Raw genomic sequence first — 22,784 nt, forward strand, 5'->3', positions numbered from 1 at the left:
CAAGACTCCCCATCACCACGACTCCCCATCACCACAACTCCCCATCACCACGGTGCCCCATCACCACGGCTCCCCATCACCACAGTGCCCCATCACCACAGTGCCCCATCACCACGGCGCCCCATCACCACGACTCCCCATCACCACGGCGCCCCATCACCACGGCGCCCCATCACCACGACTCCCCATCACCACGACTCCCCATCACCACGGTGCCCCATCACCACGGTGCCCCATCACCACGACTCCCCATAACCACGACTCCCCATCACCACGACTCCCCATCACCATGACTCCCCATCACCACGGCGCCCCATCACCACAACTCCCCATCACCACGACTCCCCATCACCACGGTGCCCCATCACCACGGTGCCCCATCACCATGACTCCCCATCACCACGGTGCCCCATCACCACGACTCCCCATCACCACGACTCCCCATCACCACGGCGCCCCATCACCACGGCTCCCCATCACCACGGCTCCCCATCACCACGGCGCCCCATCACCACGGCGCCCCATCACCACGGCTCCCCATCACCACAGCGCCCCATCACCACGACTCCCCATCACCACGACTCCCCATCACCGCGGCGCCCCATCACCACGGCGCCCCATCACCACAACTCCCCATCACCACGGTGCCCCATCACCACGACTCCCCATCACCACGACTCCCCATCACCACGGCGCCCCATCACCACGGCTCCCCATCACCACGGTGCCCCATCACCACGGTGCCCCATCACCACGGCGCCCCATCACCACGGCGCCCCATCACCACGACTCCCCATCACCACGGCGCCCCATCACCACGGCGCCCCATCACCACGACTCCCCATCACCACGGCGCACCATCACCACGGCGCCCCATCACCACGACTCCCCATCACCACGGTGCCCCATCACCACGACTCCCCATCACCACAGCGCCCCATCACCACGGCGCCCCATCACCACGACTCCCCATCACCACGGTGCCCCATCACCACGGCGCCCCATCACCACGGCGCCCCATCACCACGACTCCCCATCACCATGACTCCCCATCACCACGGCTCCCCATCACCACGGCGCCCCATCACCACGACTCCCCATCACCATGACTCCCCATCACCACGGCTCCCCATCACCACGGCTCCCCATCACCACGGCTCCCCATCACCATGACTCCCCATCACCACGGTGCCCCATCACCACGGCTCCCCATCACCACGGCTCCCAATCACCACGGCTCCCCATCACCACGACTCCCCATCACCACGGCGCCCCATCACCACGGCGCCCCATCACCACGGCTCCCCATCACCACGGCGCCCCATCACCACAGTGCCCCATCACCACGGCGCCCCATCACCACGGCGCCCCATCACCACGACTCCCCATCACCACGACTCCCCATCACCACGGCGCCCCATCACCACGGCGCCCCATCACCATGACTCCCCATCACCACGACTCCCCATCACCACGGCGCCCCATCACCACGGCGCCCCATCACCACGGCGCCCCATCACCACGGCGCCCCATCACCACGACTCCCCATCACCACGACTCCCCATCACCACGGCTCCCCATCACCACGACTCCCCATCACCACGGTGCCCCATCACCACGACTCCCCATCACCACGACTCCCCATCACCACGGCTCCCCTCACCACGACTCCCCATCACCACAACTCCCCATCACCACGGTGCCCCATCACCACGACTCCCCATCACCACGGCTACCCATCACCACGGCTCCCCATCACCACGACTCCCCATCACCACGACTCCCCATCACCACGGCGCCCCATCACCACGACTCCCCATCACCACGGCTCCCCATCACCACGACTCCCCATACCATGGTGCCCCATCACCACGACTCCCCATCACCATGACTCCCCATCACCACGGCTCCCCATCACCACGGCGCCCCATCACCATGACTCCCCATCACCATGACTCCCCATCACCACAACTCCCCATCACCACGGCGCCCCATCACCACGGTGCCCCATCACCACGGCGCCCCATCACCACGACTCCCCATCACCACGGCTCCCCATCACCACGACTCCCCATCACCACGACTCCCCATCACCACGGCTCCCCATCACCACGGCGCCCCATCACCACGGCGCCCCATCACCACGACTCCCCATCACCACGGTGCCCCATCACCACGACTCCCCATCACCACGACTCCCCATCACCACGACTCCCCATCACCACGGTGCCCCATCACCACGGCTCCCCATCACCACGGCTCCCCATCACCACGACTCCCCATCACCACGACTCCCCATCACCACGGTGCCCCATCACCACAACTCCCCATCACCACGGCTCCCCATCACCACGGCTCCCCATCACCATGACTCCCCATCACCACGGCGCCCCATCACCACGACTCCCCATCACCACGACTCCCCATCACCACGGCTCCCCATCACCACGACTCCCCATCACCACGGCGCCCCATCACCACGGCTCCCCATCACCACGGCTCCCCATCACCACGACTCCCCATCACCATGGCTCCCCATCACCACGGCGCCCCATCACCACGGCTCCCCATCACCACGGCTCCCCATCACCACGACTCCCCATCACCACGGCGCCCCATCACCACGGCTCCCCATCACCACGGCGCCCCATCACCACGGCTCCCCATCACCACGGCTCCCCATCACCACGGCTCCCCATCACCACGGCTCCCCATCACCACGACTCCCCATCACCACAACTCCCCATCACCACGGCTCCCCATCACCACGGCTCCCCATCACCACGGCTCCCCATCACCACGACTCCCCATCACCACGGCTCCCCATCACCACGACTCCCCATCACCACGGCTCCCCATCACCACGGCTCCCCATCACCACGGCGCCCCATCACCACGACTCCCCATCACCACGGCTCCCCATCACCACGACTCCCCATCACCACGACTCCCCATCACCATGACTCCCCATCACCACGGCTCCCCATCACCACGGCGCCCCATCACCACGGCGCCCCATCACCACGACTCCCCATCACCACGGTGCCCCATCACCACGACTCCCCATCACCACGACTCCCCATCACCACGACTCCCCATCACCACGGTGCCCCATCACCACGGCTCCCCATCACCACGGCTCCCCATCACCACGACTCCCCATCACCACGGTTCCCCATCACCACGGCGCCCCATCACCACGACTCCCCATCACCACGACTCCCCATCACCACGACTCCCCATCACCACGGCGCCCCATCACCACGGCTCCCCATCACCACGGCGCCCCATCACCACGGCTCCCCATCACCACGACTCCCCATCACCACGGCGCCCCATCACCACGGCTCCCCATCACCACGGCTCCCCATCACCACGGCGCCCCATCACCACGGCTCCCCATCACCACGACTCCCCATCACCACGACTCCCCATCACCACGGCGCCCCATCACCACGGCTCCCCATCACCACGACTCCCCATCACCACGGCTCCCCATCACCACGGCGCCCCATCACCACGGCGCCCCATCACCACGACTCCCCATCACCACGGTGCCCCATCACCACGACTCCCCATCACCACGGCTCCCCATCACCACGACTCCCCATCACCACGACTCCCCATCACCACGGCGCCCCATCACCACGGCGCCCCATCACCACGACTCCCCATCACCACGGTGCCCCATCACCACGACTCCCCATCACCACGACTCCCCATCACCACGACTCCCCATCACCACGGCTCCCCATCACCACGGCGCCCCATCACCACGGCGCCCCATCACCACGACTCCCCATCACCACGGTGCCCCATCACCACGACTCCCCATCACCACGGTGCCCCATCACCACGGTGCCCCATCACCACGACTCCCCATCACCACGGCGCCCCATCACCACGGTGCCCCATCACCACGACTCCCCATCACCACGGCTCCCCATCACCACGGCGCCCCATCACCACGGCGCCCCATCACCACGGCTCCCCATCACCACGACTCCCCATCACCACGGCTCCCCATCACCACGGCGCCCCATCACCACGGCGCCCCATCACCACGACTCCCCATCACCACGGTGCCCCATCACCACGACTCCCCATCACCACGGCGCCCCATCACCACGGCTCCCCATCACCACGACTCCCCATCACCACGGCTCCCCATCACCACGGCGCCCCATCACCACGGCGCCCCATCACCACGACTCCCCATCACCACGGTGCCCCATCACCACGACTCCCCATCACCACGGCTCCCCATCACCACGACTCCCCATCACCACGACTCCCCATCACCACGGCGCCCCATCACCACGACTCCCCATCACCACGGTGCCCCATCACCACGACTCCCCATCACCACGACTCCCCATCACCACGACTCCCCATCACCACGGCTCCCCATCACCACGGCGCCCCATCACCACGGCGCCCCATCACCACGACTCCCCATCACCACGGTGCCCCATCACCACTGTGCCCCATCACCACGACTCCCCATCACCACGGCGCCCCATCACCACGGTGCCCCATCACCACGACTCCCCATCACCACGGTGCCCCATCACCACGGTGCCCCATCACCACGACTCCCCATCACCACGACTCCCCATCACCACGGTGCCCCATCACCACGACTCCCCATCACCACGACTCCCCATCACCACGGTGCCCCATCACCACGACTCCCCATCACCACGGCTCCCCATCACCACAGTGCCCCATCACCACGACTCCCCATCACCACGGCTCCCCATCACCACGGCTCCCCATCACCACGGTGCCCCATCACCACGACTCCCCATCACCACGACTCCCCATCACCACGGTGCCCCATCACCACGACTCCCCATCACCACGGCTCCCCATCACCACAGTGCCCCATCACCACGACTCCCCATCACCACGACTCCCCATCACCATGACTCCCCATCACCACGGCGCCCCATCACCACGACTCCCCATCACCATGGCGCCCCATCACCACGGCGCCCCATCACCACGACTCCCCATCACCACGGTGCCCCATCACCACGACTCCCCATCACCACGGTGCCCCATCACCACGGCTCCCCATCACCACAGTGCCCCATCACCACGACTCCCCATCACCACGACTCCCCATCACCATGACTCCCCATCACCACGGCGCCCCATCACCACGACTCCCCATCACCACGACTCCCCATCACCACAGTGCCCCATCACCACAACTCCCCATCACCACGGCTCCCCATCACCACGGCTCCCCATCACCACGGCTCCCCATCACCACGACTCCCCATCACCACGGCGCCCCATCACCACGACTCCCCATCACCACGGCTCCCCATCACCACAGTGCCCCATCACCACGACTCCCCATCACCACGACTCCCCATCACCATGACTCTCCATCACCACGGCGCCCCATCACCACGACTCCCCATCACCATGGCGCCCCATCACCACGGCGCCCCATCACCACGACTCCCCATCACCACGGTGCCCCATCACCACGACTCCCCATCACCACGGTGCCCCATCACCACGGCTCCCCATCACCACAGTGCCCCATCACCACGACTCCCCATCACCACGACTCCCCATCACCATGACTCCCCATCACCACGGCGCCCCATCACCACGACTCCCCATCACCACGGCGCCCCATCACCACGGCGCCCCATCACCACGACTCCCCATCACCACAGTGCCCCATCACCACGACTCCCCATCACCACGGCTCCCCATCACCACGGCTCCCCATCACCACGACTCCCCATCACCACGGCGCCCCATCACCACGGCTCCCCATCACCACGGCTCCCCATCACCACAGTGCCCCATCACCACGACTCCCCATCACCACGACTCCCCATCACCATGACTCCCCATCACCACGGCGCCCCATCACCACGACTCCCCATCACCATGGCGCCCCATCACCACGGCTCCCCATCACCACGACTCCCCATCACCACGGTGCCCCATCACCACGACTCCCCATCACCACGGTGCCCCATCACCACGGCTCCCCATCACCACAGTGCCCCATCACCACGACTCCCCATCACCACGACTCCCCATCACCATGACTCCCCATCACCACGGCGCCCCATCACCACGACTCCCCATCACCATGGCGCCCCATCACCACGGCGCCCCATCACCACGACTCCCCATCACCACGGTGCCCCATCACCACGACTCCCCATCACCACGGCGCCCCATCACCACGACTCCCCATCACCACGACTCCCCATCACCACGGCGCCCCATCACCACGACTCCCCATCACCACGACTCCCCATCACCACGGCGCCCCATCACCACGACTCCCCATCACCACGACTCCCCATCACCACGGCTCCCCATCACCACGGCGCCCCATCACCACGGCGCCCCATCACCACGGCTCCCCATCACCACGACTCCCCATCACCACGGCTCCCCATCACCACGGCGCCCCATCACCACGACTCCCCATCACCACGACTCCCCATCACCACGGCGCCCCATCACCACGGCGCCCCATCACCACGGCTCCCCATCACCACGGCTCCCCATCACCACGGCGCCCCATCACCACGACTCCCCATCACCACGGCTCCCCATCACCACGGCGCCCCATCACCACGGCGCCCCATCACCACGGCTCCCCATCACCACGGCTCCCCATCACCACGGCGCCCCATCACCACGACTCCCCATCACCACGACTCCCCATCACCACGACTCCCCATCACCTCGGCGCCCCATCACCACGGCTCCCCATCACCACGACTCCCCATCACCACGGCGCCCCATCACCACGACTCCCCATCACCACGACTCCCCATCACCACGGCGCCCCATCACCACGGCTCCCCATCACCACGACTCCCCATCACCACGGCGCCCCATCACCACGGCTCCCCATCACCACGACTCCCCATCACCACGACGCCCCATCACCACGGCGCCCCATCACCACGGCTCCCCATCACCACGTCTCCCCATCACCACGACTCCCCATCACCACGACTCCCCATCACCACGGTTCCCCATCACCACGGTTCCCCATCACCATGACTCCCCATCACCACGACTCCCCATCACCACGACTCCCCATCACCAGGGTGCCCCATCACCACGGCTCCCCATCACCACGGCTCCCCATCACCACGGCGCCCCATCACCACGGCGCCCCATCACCACGACTCCCCATCACCACGGCGCCCCATCACCACGGCGCCCCATCACCACGGCGCCCCATCACCACGACTCGCCATCACCACGGCGCCCCATCACCACGGCGCCCCATCACCACGACTCCCCATCACCACGACTCCCCATCACCACGGCGCCCCATCACCATGACTCCCCATCACCATGACTCCCCATCACCACGGCGCCCCATCACCACGACTCCCCATCACCACGACTCCCCATCACCACGACTCCCCATCACCACGTCTCCCCATCACCACGGCGCCCCATCACCACGGCGCCCCATCACCACGACTCCCCATCACCACGGCGCCCCATCACCACGACTCCCCATCACCACGACTCCCCATCACCACGTCTCCCCATCACCACGGCGCCCCATCACCACGTCTCCCCATCACCACGTCTCCCCATCACCACGGCGCCCCATCACCACAACTCCCCATCACCACGACTCCCCATCACCACGGTGCCCCATCACCACGACTCCCCATCACCACGACTCCCCATCACCACGGCGCCCCATCACCACGACTCCCCATCACCACGGCGCCCCATCACCACGGCGCCCCATCACCACGACTCCCCATCACCACGGTGCCCCATCACCACGACTCCCCATCACCACGACTCCCCATCACCACGGCGCCCCATCACCACGACTCCCCATCACCACGGTGCCCCATCACCACAACTCCCCATCACCACGACTCCCCATCACCACGGTGCCCCATCACCACGACTCCCCATCACCACGACTCCCCATCACCACGGCGCCCCATCACCACGGCGCCCCATCACCACGGCGCCCCATCACCACGGCGCCCCATCACCACGGTGCCCCATCACCACGACTCCCCATCACCACGGCTCCCCATCACCACGGCTCCCCATCACCACGGTGCCCCATCACCACGACTCCCCATCACCACGGCTCCCCATCACCACGGCTCCCCATCACCACAGTGCCCCATCACCACGGCGCGCCGCCGGCTCAGCACCCCTCTAGCGCGCATGCGCCCGCGCCCGCGGCTCGCGCATATGCGCGCTCTCCGTCAGTGACTCTTGGCGGCCACCGCGCATGCGCAGAGGCCGGTGGGGCTCTGTCAGCTGGGTCCGGCGGCGCCGCTCTCGCTCCTTCCCTCCCGCCCCAGCCATGTCGTACGGCCCGCTGGACCCCCACCGCCCCGGGGCGCCGCCCCCGCCACGGGACTTCGGCGGCATCATCCAGACATGCAGCGCCAACGTTCAGCGCATCGCGCAGTACAGTGAGTGCGCCCGGGGTGGGAAGGGGCGGCCCGGCCCCGCCCCGCCCCGCCGTGAGGAGCTCTCCTCGGGGTCCCGCGGGAGCCTCCGCCGGGGCGGTGCCGGGCGGGAGCGCCCGAGGCGGGCGGACCCAGGGCCGGCCTGGCGGCCTCCCGGTGGGGCCTGTGCTGCCCGCGGCCGTGGGCTCACAGCAGCCGGTAGCTGAGCTTCCCCCTCCACAGCCTGCGTGCTCCGCTGGCCTGGGCGGGATATGCGCCCATGGCGCTCTGGGCGCGGTGATAATGTCACCCGTACCGCGCTGCGCCCTTCCCCAGCCGAACCGACACCTCTGGCACCCCATGGCTCCTCGTTCGCCTTCAGGCGCTTTCAGCAGGGTGCTCCGGGGGAAGCAGGGAGACGAGGGCTGTCACCCTGCCCTGCGCGGGCGTCTGGGAGAAGCAGAGGTTTCTGGACGCTGATGTTAACGTGCCCGTTTCCTCCTAACCGGGCCGCGGAGCTCTGCGCGGAAGCGTTCTGCTGCTGAGCAGATTGCCGTTAAGTAAATGGTGTTGCAGTTTCTTGGTTGTCATTTGAGAAAGTTACTGGTGTTGTAAGCTAATCATTGAAATCCTGGTATTGATGACTGAGGTACTGCGTACTAAATGAGTCACTTCCCAAAGGGGCTTTGATATAACCCCCTCTTATGGATATTGCCTTTGCTGGAAAGGCACTACTTGTCCAAGTACCCATGCGATTTTTTTAGGGGTAAGGTCTGCTGAACATGTCGGCTCCTCTGAAAGTTGGTGACTTCTCCAATGTGATTGTATAATATTGCTGAAACTGCTTTGCTTTTGCTCAGTCACGTTCATTTCCTCTTGCTATAGTCATGGCTGCTAGTTGAATTGCTACTAAGTTCACCAAATAACGGGTTGTCTGGGTTTTTTCCTTTTTTTTTTTTTTTTTTCCCCATGTCTTTACACCCCCATACCATCCACTTCCATGGGACTTCTGTGAGCTTCCCCTTCGAAGTAGTTCAGCTTCTCTTTCTCATAGGACAAGCTTCCCCTGTCTCCTGACCAGCAGCCACCCTATCTCAGTGCACTGCCTATCTAGAGTGAAACAAATAGCCTTATGGTTTTTATCAAGGTGGGTGGGAACACTCAGAACATCTGGCTTAATGTTATGGTAATTAACTTTATTATACATTTGATAAAAGCTTTTCATTCAAACCTAGGAGGGCAAGAGATACTGAAGCCCTAAACCTGTCCTCATTTCTCCTTTCACTCCCTAAAGGGAAAACAGGAAGCGAACAGTAGACACAGTGGATTATTTTCTACTCCTTTTGGGGAACTCTGTAGAGCTAGCATTTCACACAAAAAGTACAGAAAACTGATGACCTGAGCTGGCAAAACTGTTGCCCTCAAGACTGTTACGTTACCTAAGCATCTAGAGCAGAGATTGAAATGTTTTAAGTAAGTGAGTGTAAAATAATCACTAGGTGGAAGGCTTTACAGCCTAAAATTGAAAGGGTTTGGAGCCTGAAAGCTGTGGACTGAGGGGGCTCTCTGCATTGGTATGTATACCCATTATCCAAAGAATAACTGCAAAGAGCTCTGGCCCATTCCTTTGGCCTCCCAGACACTTTGCTCTCATTTTGTGTAGACTCTGTGCATTGCTGGTGGCTGAGATAAACTAAGCAAAGTGAACTGCTGAACCTGGCTCAGACCAGGGCAAAAAGCACATTGTGTGGAAACGGGACTCGTGCAAAAATCTCCCCCAGTGGAGGAAAAAAAAAACATCTTGGGCTATCTAGACGTTATAGCTCAAAAGCCACTTGCAAAGTCCTCGATACCCGTGCACAGAGTATAGTGCATGTGCCAGTTGTCAGTTCAGCCTGACCGTACTTCTCAGACCCTCCTGCAGCTGCCGTGCAGCTTGCTTGCTAGAAGCCACGTTCAGCTGAGCGTGCAAGAAGTCGCTAAACAGCTCCTTACTGGATGAGCTAACAGAAGGCAAGAATTCTCGGTGAAAGTACTTCCTTGGATGCAAATAGGCTAGAATACTTGCCTAATTACTGATTAAATCATATTTCAGCCTTAGCTGAGCTGCCATTGTTATGCACCATTGGACATCACTTTAAAAGAAGTGGCTGTTGTAGGAATCTGATGTTTCTTCTGCAACACACTTAATCAGCTGAAGTAGCTTGCTCCAGGCTCAAAGCAGAAGTTACACCAGTAGAATGTCACTGAATTGGAGATAGCTCTTGTTAAACTCCTGGGGTATTTCAACTCAATTCTGCTGCCTGTAGAACTGTATTAAGCTGATCCTCCTTGGTCTTGCCTCTCTCGATGCTTGGTAGGATAGTATATGATTTCATGATTGGTTTGACCCAACCAAGCTTTGTACTGCTGTCCTAGTAATGCTAAATATTGTGCAGCTGCTGAATAAAGTGGATCAGCGTGCTGATCTGTCAAAAAGATAACCTTCTAAGGTAGAGGGAGTGGGGAGAGAGACGGCACTTGCTTTTCAGGTAGCTTAACGGTTTGATGTGATTCATTGTGTGGTTGCATGATCACTAGTGCCTGCACAAGGAAAGTAGTGGAAAAACCTGGGAGATAGAAGGCTAGAATATCTCTTCTTGCTACTACATGATTTCAAATTGATGCAGGGTAGAAGTGAAGCATTGCTATCTGCTGTTCTTGAAAGATTGTGGCAACGTTGTGAGGGGTTTGGGCTACTGTGAGTAGAAGAATACATTTTTTTTTCTTTTTTTAACTGATAGCAACACTTAGCTTTTTATTAATTTTTTTTAATAACAGCACTAATAATTTAAGGAGCTTTAGAGTATGTAAAAGTGGCCACACAGCAGAGTAAAGTTGTTCTGCAGCAGCGATAGCCTGAAATACAGAAATAGCAAGGCTGGTAGAAACAAGCAGCTATGTATGTTGGTCTGAAACGGTTGAGGAAGAGAAGTGCACAAACTTTTAGCTCCCCAGACTTGTCTTCATGCCTCACTGTGACTTTATTATCTGAAAGTTAGTCCGTTAGGCTGGATCATGTGTAAATGGGGATGTTTAAAACACACTTTTGCATTTCAAGCAAGGAATATAAGTGTTGTGTTACCAGCTTGAGTTAAGTCAAACATTGAAAGAAATCTCTTGGGGAGGACTAGAATAATACATTCAAGAAGGAAGAAAACACACTAGAACTTGTCTTATTAACGCATCTTGTGATCCCTTTATCTTCAGCTGCTCAAATAAAGAATTTGATGAGCCAGCTGGGAACCAAGCAGGATTCCAGCAAGCTTCAGGAGAACTTGTAAGTGTCAAATGAGCTAATGTTTGTGTACATTCTCTCTCATTTCTGTCTGTATTCTTAGAGGAACCGGGTTACTTGCTTTGGGGAGATGCTTTATTAGATAAATTTAATACATTCGTGCAAACAAAAAATGGCTAGCTGCATTAAGTAGTTTACTGAATGAATTAAAGTGTTTCTGCAGGACTCTGGAGAAGCCATTCAAAACTGCTAGACAGGAACAGTTAGAAATGGTATAGTTATTTAGAAAGGGCAGTAGTACATCAGCTGTGCATTAGCTGTGCTGGGAGGACTAGCCATAGGAGCTTCACTTGCTGTTTAGAAGAATGCTATATTAGGTACTTGGTCTTCCTGTAGGAGCAATAAGGAAAAACAGCAAGGAAGACCCATAACTGATGAAAAAGCAGCCTGTAGTATGGATGGATTTAGGCACTTCAAAGGTTAGCGATCCTATATGGCAGCCAAAATGCCACGTGTAATTTCAGAAGAACAGCATGCCAGTGGGAGACAATATAGAAGATGTTTAAACAGGCATAGTCCAAACTGACTCCTAGAGAGACTGGACAGGGAATCTGTGTGTCTGTGCATCTTTTAGAAACTTGTAAAGCATAAATAGCAAGCTATGAGAAGAGTAATTTCTGGAGTCATAAAAGAAAGCTTGAAAGTAAGTTCTTCCATTATGTCTTCATGTGACTGTACCTTGAATCTCTGAACATGCAGCTTCCCCATTTCTTATAATAGCCAGTTTTTGGCTAAGTTCATAACTTGTGGTGATAGCTGCATACAATATATTGGAAGGATGAGATCAGAGTCCAGTTGGGAGAAAAAGGAATTTGTTTGCCTGAGCTGCTCAGTTGACTCGATCTGTACTTAATCGGTAGATTAAAGAACTAATCACTGGTGACCAAACAAATGTCTTTCCATTTAATTTCACTGTAGAAATGGCTCTCCTCTTTAAGGTGAGGGTGGCTGCACTCCACAAACTGCCAGCTGCCATAGAAATTTAATACAAAAATGCACGGGTGGTTTATTCAGTCACATATTGCAGGTCAACTTATACAATAATGCAGCCTGAATGCTTTGATTTGCGTATCTGTTGGGCTGTATGGACTTTCACTTAAGCATCCTGTATCCACTTAATGCCAAACAAATTGGTTCTTGTTTTAGTATTCTGTGTCCTGGTTTACAGCGTTAGTTTTTGTGCATATGACCGCAAAATAAAACTTGGCGGTCCTGTTCTCTGTGAAGCACTGGCATTCTTTCTAATGAACTGCATCTTTGATGTACAAGATGGTGTCTTTACATTAAGTTCAGTGTAACTAATGTCTTCCTGTACTGTGGCACTAATGAAGGTGCAGCTGCACTAGATCCTTTGCAACAACAGCTTTGCATTGCAGTGTTGTTGGAAAACATAAAGGCTCAAGGGAAAGCCTTGCATTTCCCAAAGTAGCAGCTGGATCATTCCTCTCTCTGACCATTAATTTTCACAAAAATGTACAAATCTAATATTTCTGAGTCTCTGTACCTTTATCAAACGTACATTTAACCAACGGAGGTGGCGGTTGTCAAGTGAACACTTAGTTCTCGGTTGGTACCTCAAGGAATTCACCCTAAAAAAGAGATTACGTTCACTGAATAAATTGCCTCTCCCTTGAATTCCTGTCTCTTATGCCATTGGAGCAAAATATCTTTTTAAAAAGACTACTGAATTCTAGTAGTTAGCAGGAAGCACAGAACTTTGAATCTTTTTATAAAACGTAGTCCAGAGTCAAGCTGGTGGTAAATGCTAGAAGTACATCTGTGTTCCATTAGGGTGAGGAAAAAATCCCCACCATAAAGATGTGCCATCTCAGAACCCCTACCTTTGGTCGTTATTTTGGAAACTGAAATGCTTGCAGACTGCTTTTTAGGTAGAAGCTTGTTTAACTGCTTTTGAACTTTTATTACAGACAACAGCTACAGCATTCTGCAAACTGCCTTGCCAAAGAGACCAATGAATATCTAAAGGAGTTGGGGTCTCTACCACTTCCTCTGTCTGCTTCTGAACAGGTGGGCACACAGAATTTGTCTGGTCATATTTTTAAATCACTCATTTCATAAAACTAGCTTAGACTGCAACCCCGCAAAGCTTGAACTGGCCCAGCTGAAGAGGTAGCAGCCTTTTGCCATGAAGAATGCTGCTGAAGCAGGGCAGTAGATTAAACTGGCTACGTCCTGGCTGCGTATATGGAACTGGGAAAACAAAGTTTCCCAGTGGCAAATAGGTATAAAACTTACTCGCAGGAGAATGAGAAGCCCTAAATGTTTGGGGAGAGCTAAGTATGAGATTCTGTTTTTCTGAGTAAATTTCTGAAAAATAATCTTGTTTACAAAGTGCCAGGTGATGCGAGACAGTCTTTTAGAATAAGAACTCATAGAAAACTGCATGTCAGTATGAAATGTGATCATGCCAAGAAGCTTTCCCTTGCATGTGATTTATTAGCAGGGGGTGGGAAGCTGACTCACCTTGCTCATATTTTAATAAAGCAAAATATAGTGAGGCAATGATTATGACTTTCTCTTGCCAAATAGTCCATCAAGTTCCCCCTCCCTATGGGAAGGGACAGTCCTCTGTGGTTGGTGTTTTCTTGCTCTACTTTAAATCACTACCACAGTATTGATATATCTGCTTTTGTGATACTGCTGTGGGGTGATCTGTGGACGTGGGTCAGCAGATGTTGTCTTAGTCTAACTCTGCATTTAAAGATATGTATCCCAGTTGTAAGCATGGCCACGTTTTGCCTGTTTGTTCAGCAAATATTTTTCAGTTAATCTCCCTTTGGTCAACAAAGTCCTGTCCCGTGCACCTCGCTGAATGCAGCAGTGCCTTTCGAAGCCTGGTGGAGCAGTCCAGTCAAAATCTGCGGGAGCTGGCATCAACATGCTGAGGATCTCCTCTGGCAGAAGGGTTGTTGCTTCCAGACAGTTCAGATGGAAGCTTCAGTGTATTATGAGACTGCTATAGTGGCTTATTATAGAAAAAAAAATTAATTGAAAGCATCTATTTCTTCAAAATGGCTGTTGAATTGATACAAACCCATTGAAGGATTGCAGGCTTTCCACTATTGTAATTTGAGACAGCTTTTGGGAGTCTCTGTAATGGAAAGCAAAGAACTGACCAGAGTAGTGAGTGTTCTTGGGACAAACTTTTTCACAACTTCTTATTTCCCATAACTGGGATGTCACAACACTCGAAGGAGATGTTCTGTGGAGGCTAAATAAGTTGATACTGTGAAGTGAGGATGCAAAGGAATATTACAACTAATGTATCTGGAGAAAAGATAAACTGAAATGGTTATCAGGACTAAGGAGATTCTCTGATCAAAGAACAGCAGGCATGTAGTGTGGCATGGCTGTGAGAGACAGCTTATGAAACTGGGGTAATAGGTGTTGTCGTTAGTTCTGGAGGTGTGGGGCTTCCTATATTTGTAAGAAAGTTAAGGGGGTTATTTTATCTGGACAAGAGAAAGTTAAGTACCACCAGCTTGGCTAAGTAGAGGAATGGAGGGTAAAGGCATTGTAGATATCTAAAAGGTAAGTAATTAAACGTGGTAGATTACTGGAATGTGATTTGAATAAAAGTAATGGTGTAGAAGACCTCTCTATTTCAAACTTAAAACTAGATTGAAACTGGAGAGCCGTATTGCACAGAACTGTTCTGCAGTAGGCAAGGCATAGAGCATTTGGTATAACAAATTAAAATATGGTGGGCTTTTTGTTCTCTCCAGCACCCCAGAACGCTAGAACCTTGTTTTGTTTCAATTCTTTAGCGCCAACAGAGGCTTCAGAAAGAACGTTTAATGAATGACTTCTCCGCAGCCTTAAATAACTTCCAGGCAATACAGAGGCGAGTGTCAGAGAAGGAAAAAGAGACAGTAGCAAGGGCGAGAGCTGGCTCCCGTATCTCTGTAAGTATTTAAAAGAATTCTGTATTGATGTAGTGAACTACAAGTCTTTTGAGAGATCTTGTACTTGCCTACCAAATTCATAGCTGTCCACTGACACATTACTGAGCGCAGATGAGGCCTTGGTGCATTAGTTCTATCATTCAGGTGGTTGTAAGTCCTAGGCACTCATTTCAGCGTGCTGCTTGTCAGTGTTAGCAGAGGGGGGAAGGAATCCTGGTAGTTGCAAATGTCATGGAGGATAAGATGGGGAGTCAAGTATAGTTAATAGCAAAGCATTGCAGGCTGCTCTTTGCTTGACATTAGACCTAAACTATAAAATTTAAGAGGTCAGCTGGAAGACTACCACACCTTAAGTTACATCTTCAATCTCACGCCATGTCTCTCTTTTCTTAGCTTCTGTCCTGCTAATATCTCCAATGTACATTCAAACCTTCTCCCCATTATGTTTTCACAAACCCCTGTGCCAACTAAGAATTCATAGTAAAAAGGCCAGTGAAAGCATTTTTCTCCCCTTGCCTTGGGCCTTTGTGTTACGTATGCATTCTTAATTTCTGCACAGGAACACATTTATTGGTTGGGTTATGCTATAAATTTTTTGGTGCATGTTGAGAAAGGAAGTGACAAACAATGACAGATGATCTGAGTAAACGGACTCGCTGCTTTTCATCTCTCAGTTGCCTTTGATTTGCAGAGGCAATCTGAATCTAAAAATTAAATCTAAAGATTAATCTAAATGTAATCTTAATTAACATAAGTTAAATCTGGAAGTTGAAGTGACGGCAGCATTCTCAAAGAACTCTCTGGAAAATATATGCCTTTGTCTTAAAGGTATTCGTGTTGATTTTGTGAGTGGTCCTGGTAGTCTGCAAGACTTAACTCATTTATCTCTTCCAGGCTGATGAGCGGTTCAGAGAAGAACAGCTTGTTTCATTTGATAGGTAACAGCTGCTTCTACTCTTTATATATAGTTTTAACCATGTATAACTAAAGTTTTCATGGTAAGATACATTATTGTAACTTAGGCCAGGGTCTGCTAGCTGAACGCAAAGCAAAAAGATTTGAAATGCAATTATTACAGTACTTCTAATATACAGTGTAAAATTAGCTGCGTATGACAGTATTTTATTCTCCTTAAATGTAGGTTGCATGATTACTGCCCTGAGGGGAATAGTAGAGTCCCTAGTATGTGGCCATTGGAGGTCTGGTTTTCTGGACTGTGAGCACAAGATCACCAGACAGGATTTCCCTCGCTGTGACTCATTCGGCTCTTTGTGGAAAATTTATTTCATGGGTTTGGGTGTTATCTAGCAGCCCTGTTGGAGGTATTATAGAGTAGTGGTTGATGCTGCCTTAAATTCAGAAGTCCTGGACGTTGTGCACTGGCAAACTAATCCTAGAACGTGCACAGGACAGCATTGCTGTCACCTGTCAGACAGTTGTGTCAGTTCTGCAGTAACAGTGTGCCTGCATAGTAGGTAGGTGTGTAAAATGTTCTATCAACTCTGCAGCGTGAGTAGAGAGAACTCGAGACACTCGAAGTATCTGTGATTACTGTGCCAGTTTCTACTGTATGTATGTTTGAGAAAACTGGGATGAAATCTGTTGGCCCCATCTGTTTAAATACTTTAACTTTCTGAATCAAGAGACCAACTTATGTGTCTCATCTATACATCCTCCCTCTGCAAACTGCACTTCATCTGATCAGCTGTTGGGCCTGCATCCCCTTCAGTAGCCCTGTGCTTTCACATACTGAGTCAGGAGTGAAAACCCCAGGATGTGCAGTTAGACAGATACTGTGATGAGTTTGAAGGCCTTGTTCACTAAAGCAAGGGGAACCAGGCAGGTACCTGTTCATGTGGAGGCTCTTAGCTCGGTGAGAGATAGTGGCCCACTGCAGCTACTCCACGTTTGAAGTTGTTCTTGTGTGCTACATGTCAGAAACTTCTGCCTTAAATATCTGAAAACCCTACTGTCACCTCAGAGCTGAATCGCTGCAATAGTCAGCTGCCTCTGACCTAGTCCTGTAGCTTATCTTCATTTCTTTTGGCACTTGGAGACTTTAAAACTTACTGTTTAATGTATACATAACAGTGGAATGTTACAGCGCTTTCCAGCACACTTCTCTTTGTTGAGAAGAGGGAGATGTTGCCCATGAAGAACTTTCTATGCTGAACACATAGACGGCTTTGTATTATAGGTACTGCCTTCGCTATAACTGGTGTAACTTGTGCAGCAGTTATGAAGTAACAGCTCTTCAGGAGAGAGGTAGACTGGGGTGCAGAGTTACTTGGGTTTTAACATCTGTTTTGGTCTGTGGTTTAATTTGAAGTTCTTACTAGACTAATAAATTTAAATACTAAACCTCTTTATTCTTATCTCCAAATGCCAGATAGCAAGTGAGAATCTTTGAATCCAGATGCTTGTCAGGTGTTCTTTTGTTCTGATTATGTGTTTGCAGGCTACTCTCTATAAACTTTCACCCTGATTTCTCCCTTTTGGGGGATGGTGAGAGGGAAGGAAGGTGCAGGTATTTAGAAAAAGAAAAGCAGCACTGAAATAAGGAGGTTTCTTCTACAATGCTATAGATACATGTCACATCCTAGAACAGGGTATTCTATGCATGTAACTGCTTTCCAGTTCCCTCACTTTTCCTGATCTGGTCCTTTTTCAGTTGTTCAGTTTGTCACTGTTGTCACAAATCAGGCCTGTCTCTGTGTATAGTTGCAGGGCCAGGGGGGTTCTGTAGGAAACTTTTCAACTTTAACTCGCTGGCGCTTTGCTATAAATGGAGTGTGGAAGCACCTGTACTCAGAAAGAGTCGCACTTTCTTTCCATCTCTTTCCAGTGGTGAAGATTGGAATCAAATGCAGTCTCAGGAAGAAGATGTGGCAATAACTGAACAGGACCTTGAACTCATTAAAGAAAGAGAAACAGCAATCAGGCAATTAGAGGTGACCAGTAGATGCTGCACAGTTAACAGTATTGGGAGATAAACCAAAGAAGTCGTGCAGTGCTAACTAATGGGATGGGCTGAGGAGAACTGAAGGTGGAGGAACAGAGTTCCTTGTAGAGAGGATTGATGCCAAGATCAATCTCCCTGCTCCTGGTGAAGGAGACTAGGTATAATTTTCCTTCGGTGTTGACTGGTGATCCTTCAGAGATGGTAGGAGCAACTCGTGTTACAATGTTCCTCTCAGTTCCACGCTGCACTAATTGCTAGCGTGATGAAAGAAATATTCAGTAGCAGGAATATTGTAGGCTGTTGTGTTAATCCCAAGTTCCATAGACAGTAGCATCAAGTCGCCTCAGGCGGTGAATGCTGGTATCTATTCTGACACTTTGAGCAATGGCAGGAGAGGTACTAAGAATGAGGATTAGAAAAACTGTAACCAATGTTTGTTATAACTTGTTGAACTGTTGTCTTCAGGCAGACATTTTGGATGTCAATCAGATATTTAAGGATTTAGCCATGATGATTCATGACCAAGGAGATATGATTGGTAAGTGTGTTTGGATAATAGGAAGTTTCTTTTTAGTTCAATTACATATTTTGCCTACATAGATGAAATTTTCCAGTATTCTGTGTGTTTAAAAGAAAAGGTATTCTGATTAATTTTTTTTAAACTCTGAAATATTTTACAATGAGTTTTCTTATTTTTCCATAGATAGCATAGAGGCAAACGTGGAAAGTGCAGAAGTCCATGTGGAAAGAGCCAGTGAGCAGTTACAGAGAGCTGCCTATTATCAGGTAAATTCTGTGCGCTTGCATTATTGTCAATGTACAGTTGAGCAATGATGGAAGAGGCATAAAGGAAACATACTGAGGACTGCAGCACACCAAACAAGTTATTAAAAACAGCTTGTGCAAGTTGGCACTCACTCAAAATTGTGCTGCAAGGAGTAGATAAAGCACTTGAGTCAAAAACATGGTATTGAAATTACCCTTCTACTTCAGAGGCTACATAGTCAGTCTGTTCCTTCATGCAGGTGTGCTCAGCAAGTTTAAGTGTTTTGCTGTCTTTGCCATTTTCAGGAGTCAGCAGAACAGTTAAACACGAACAAATTCTCATGTTTTATCTGTCTTGCAAACATATCAGCCAGGACACTGATGTGCAGAAGTCCTTGCCCAGAACTGGGAAGCTTCTCTTGACCAGGATTTACTGCATCCTCCTTTAACTGCTGAGTTTCTACCCTGTACTCTGTCCTCTCTGTGCCAATCAAATCTCTCACAGTGAATCTCACTGCTGCTTAGATCTCCTTTGTGTACGATAGTCAATGTTTCCATAGACTCCTTTCATTGTTATTGTCCCTGTAGTTTCAGGTTCTGTGAAGGAACAAGGGTTCTGCTGCAGTCAGCCCTGTACAGAGTTTCACTGCTGTGCTTCCACCCAAGATAAAAAGATTGGACTCTTTAAAGCTGTTATGTGGGGGGAGGTACTAGAAGGCAGCAAAACCCCAGTGCTGCTGCAAGGGAGGGAAAGTAGCTTTTACCATCTGGCAGCATTTAGTAGTGTTGTCCTTCTCCGTGGCTTCCTTTATGAAGTTTGAGGTATGTTATAAAGCTAATTTGGGGAGCTATTGGACATGGATTAGATGTGGTTTTTTGAGATGGAGAAGGACGTAGTTTATATATAACTATCCTCAAATCCTTAGATACTAAGTTAAAAATACTGGGTGTATATGGACAGACTGCAGTTTCCTATGATGAATAAAGTGATTAAAGCTGTAAAATCAAAGTACAGTAACTGTATACTAAATCATTTAAACTGTAGAAATGCAATACTATTTCTACACCAACTCTACTTGGTCTCGGAGAACTGCTTAGCAGTTTTAGTAGTCTTACCTGGAAAATCTAAATAGCTAAATAGCCAAACCATGTTTGGCTTTCCTTTGAAGCCATGGTGCTATCTCTTAGGATGAAAAGCATATGGTAGGTGTTGTCAAGTTGAAGTCAGGCTTGCATTTTCCTTAAGAGAAGCAAAACTTGGCATGTTTTAGTTAGACCACTGTGCTGCTAAAACTAAAAAGTTATCGGTAGGATCATGCAGTTTAAGGAACATGTAAAAGTGTTCAGACTACACTGGTTACTTCTCTTGAATAAGTATGGGTATCAAGTGCTCTAGTTCGCCAGAGTTAGTGACATTAACTGGTAGATTTGCTTTTTTTTCTCATCATCTGTTCCTGGTGTCAGTGGCTTTTTTTCTTCTTTTATTAGAAGAAATCCCGTAAGAAGATCTGTATCCTGATTCTTGGCCTTGCAGTGGCTTCTATAATCATAGGATTCATTATCTGGCAGACAACAAAATGAAATCTTCACATGGAACCTGGTTTCATTGCTGAGATTTTTTTTTTTCCCTCAGAGCAAACAGGCTGACTAGTCTCGGAAATCAATTGACCACCCTGAGAGAGCACAAGCTGGAACTACTTCTAGTAATAGATATTAGCAACTAATGTGCAGATAACTAGTATTTGGAATTAGTGAACCATGGAGACAGTATTTATCAGTTTATATACAAATTATATTGTTTTATGTAACTAAAATCTTGTGGTTTTGCTTTCTGTAATGTATTATTCCCTGTCCCAACTGAATGCTGAAGTGTGATCAATAATTGGAGATGTCTTGTTTTTGACAAGTGGCACAACTCTAATATTTTATATGTGTAGGTAACTTTGTTGGACTGGAATAAGAATGACATTCAAAGAGGGCACAACACTGATCCGCATTACCTTAACCCAGCAGTTTCTGAAGTCTCCAGTATCTGCCCCATGGTTTTATTAGTCTCCAAGTGGCTGTGATTCTAGATTCTCTTGAAGAGAAAGATGTTGTTACCGATTTGAAAAGCAAGGAGAAGTATGCATGGTTGATAGTTGGAACCACTGTGTGCTGGTCAGTTTAGCCCTGAGACTTGTAACTGTGTTGTTTAATTTTTTGAGTGGGGTTGGGGTTGGGTGTTCTGTTTTTTTCTTTTTTCCAAAATGCATCCTTTGAGGACAGGATGTTCTTTGACTTGTGATCCAACAGTACAACTCCTTAGAGAAACTAGCTGGTGGTTTGTTATTGGACTAATAAATATCTTCTAATGCTGACTCTCAAGCAGTAGAAACACAAGAGTTTAGCTGCTTGCTCCTAATTGTTTTTAGAAGCTTCCAGGGAGAAGATCAGACAAAGATGAGGAAGTGGGCACCTAAGTTTACAAGCTAGCAAGATAGATGAGTATTAGCTGAAATCTTACTTTTGAAGAAGTACTCCTAAAACTCGCTTGTAGTGTACCAGTAAATATTATGTGTGGTTTGTGAACATCTGGTATTTTCCATTATTTACGAAACAGAAAGTGCAGGAACTGGCTGAGTGAAGTGCTAGGTTTTTCAGACTGAGGATGTGTGTGCGCATGAAAATGATCACTTGTTCCAACTGTCTTGCTAGCAGAGCTGGACGGAACGTAGCAGCCACTCCATGCTTCAATGTAGCTCTGAACTGACATGCACTGAGGGAACAGTAATCTGTCCAAAGCCCAACAGAGTGTGGTAAATGCAGCATACTGACCCATTTTGTATTTAATCCTTATTCCATGTCTCCTGTATAATAAAGTAAATGTGAAAGCTGGGAAGGGAGTGTGTTCTCCCAATTGCACAGTGGTTTGCACTATTGCGCCATCATTCCATCTAATAACCATCAATAAACACTTTTAAAAGCCTATGTCAGAGCTTCTTTCTCTTGCAGTTTAGGCACCGGTGTGGGTATGTTTGCAGTTCCCTCTGTAAGCAGGGTAGGAGACTTGATGTCAGCAACAGCAGTGTTTCTTCCAGCTTCAGTTCTGTGGTCCCCATTTCTGAAAAACGAAACTACCTGACAACACTGACTTTCACATGGACACACACAACTGCTGTGCAGAGCCCTGTACAATAGCTGATCGCAGAAAACTGAATGTGATGCCCCAGATCGGTGCTGAGTCAATTCTGACTAGCTGCCTGTTGCTAGAACTTCAAGTCTTTGCTGAGCCTGTATGGTAAAATCTGGGAAGGAAGCTGTGTGCCACTCTGCTCCTTATTTAAAATACTCCTCCTAAACGGTAGAGCTGC

General features: G+C 51.4%; 1 protein-coding gene across 1 annotated transcript; it reads left to right on the forward strand.

Moving 5' to 3' along the window:
* Positions 1-8,259: 8,259 nt before the first annotated feature.
* On the forward strand, positions 8,260-22,401 carry STX12 (syntaxin 12). The gene is made up of 9 exons (XM_064471165.1): positions 8,260-8,465; positions 11,691-11,760; positions 13,707-13,806; positions 15,567-15,704; positions 16,599-16,642; positions 18,550-18,655; positions 19,132-19,204; positions 19,370-19,452; positions 20,920-22,401. The coding sequence occupies exons 1-9, from the start codon at positions 8,279-8,281 to the stop codon at positions 21,010-21,012; spliced, it is 894 nt and encodes a 297-aa protein (XP_064327235.1). The 5' UTR covers positions 8,260-8,278; the 3' UTR covers positions 21,013-22,401.
* Positions 22,402-22,784: the final 383 nt, after the last annotated feature.

This window comes from Phalacrocorax carbo, chromosome 22 (genome assembly GCF_963921805.1).
Source record: "Phalacrocorax carbo chromosome 22, bPhaCar2.1, whole genome shotgun sequence".
NCBI classification, from domain to species: Eukaryota; Metazoa; Chordata; class Aves; order Suliformes; family Phalacrocoracidae; genus Phalacrocorax; species Phalacrocorax carbo.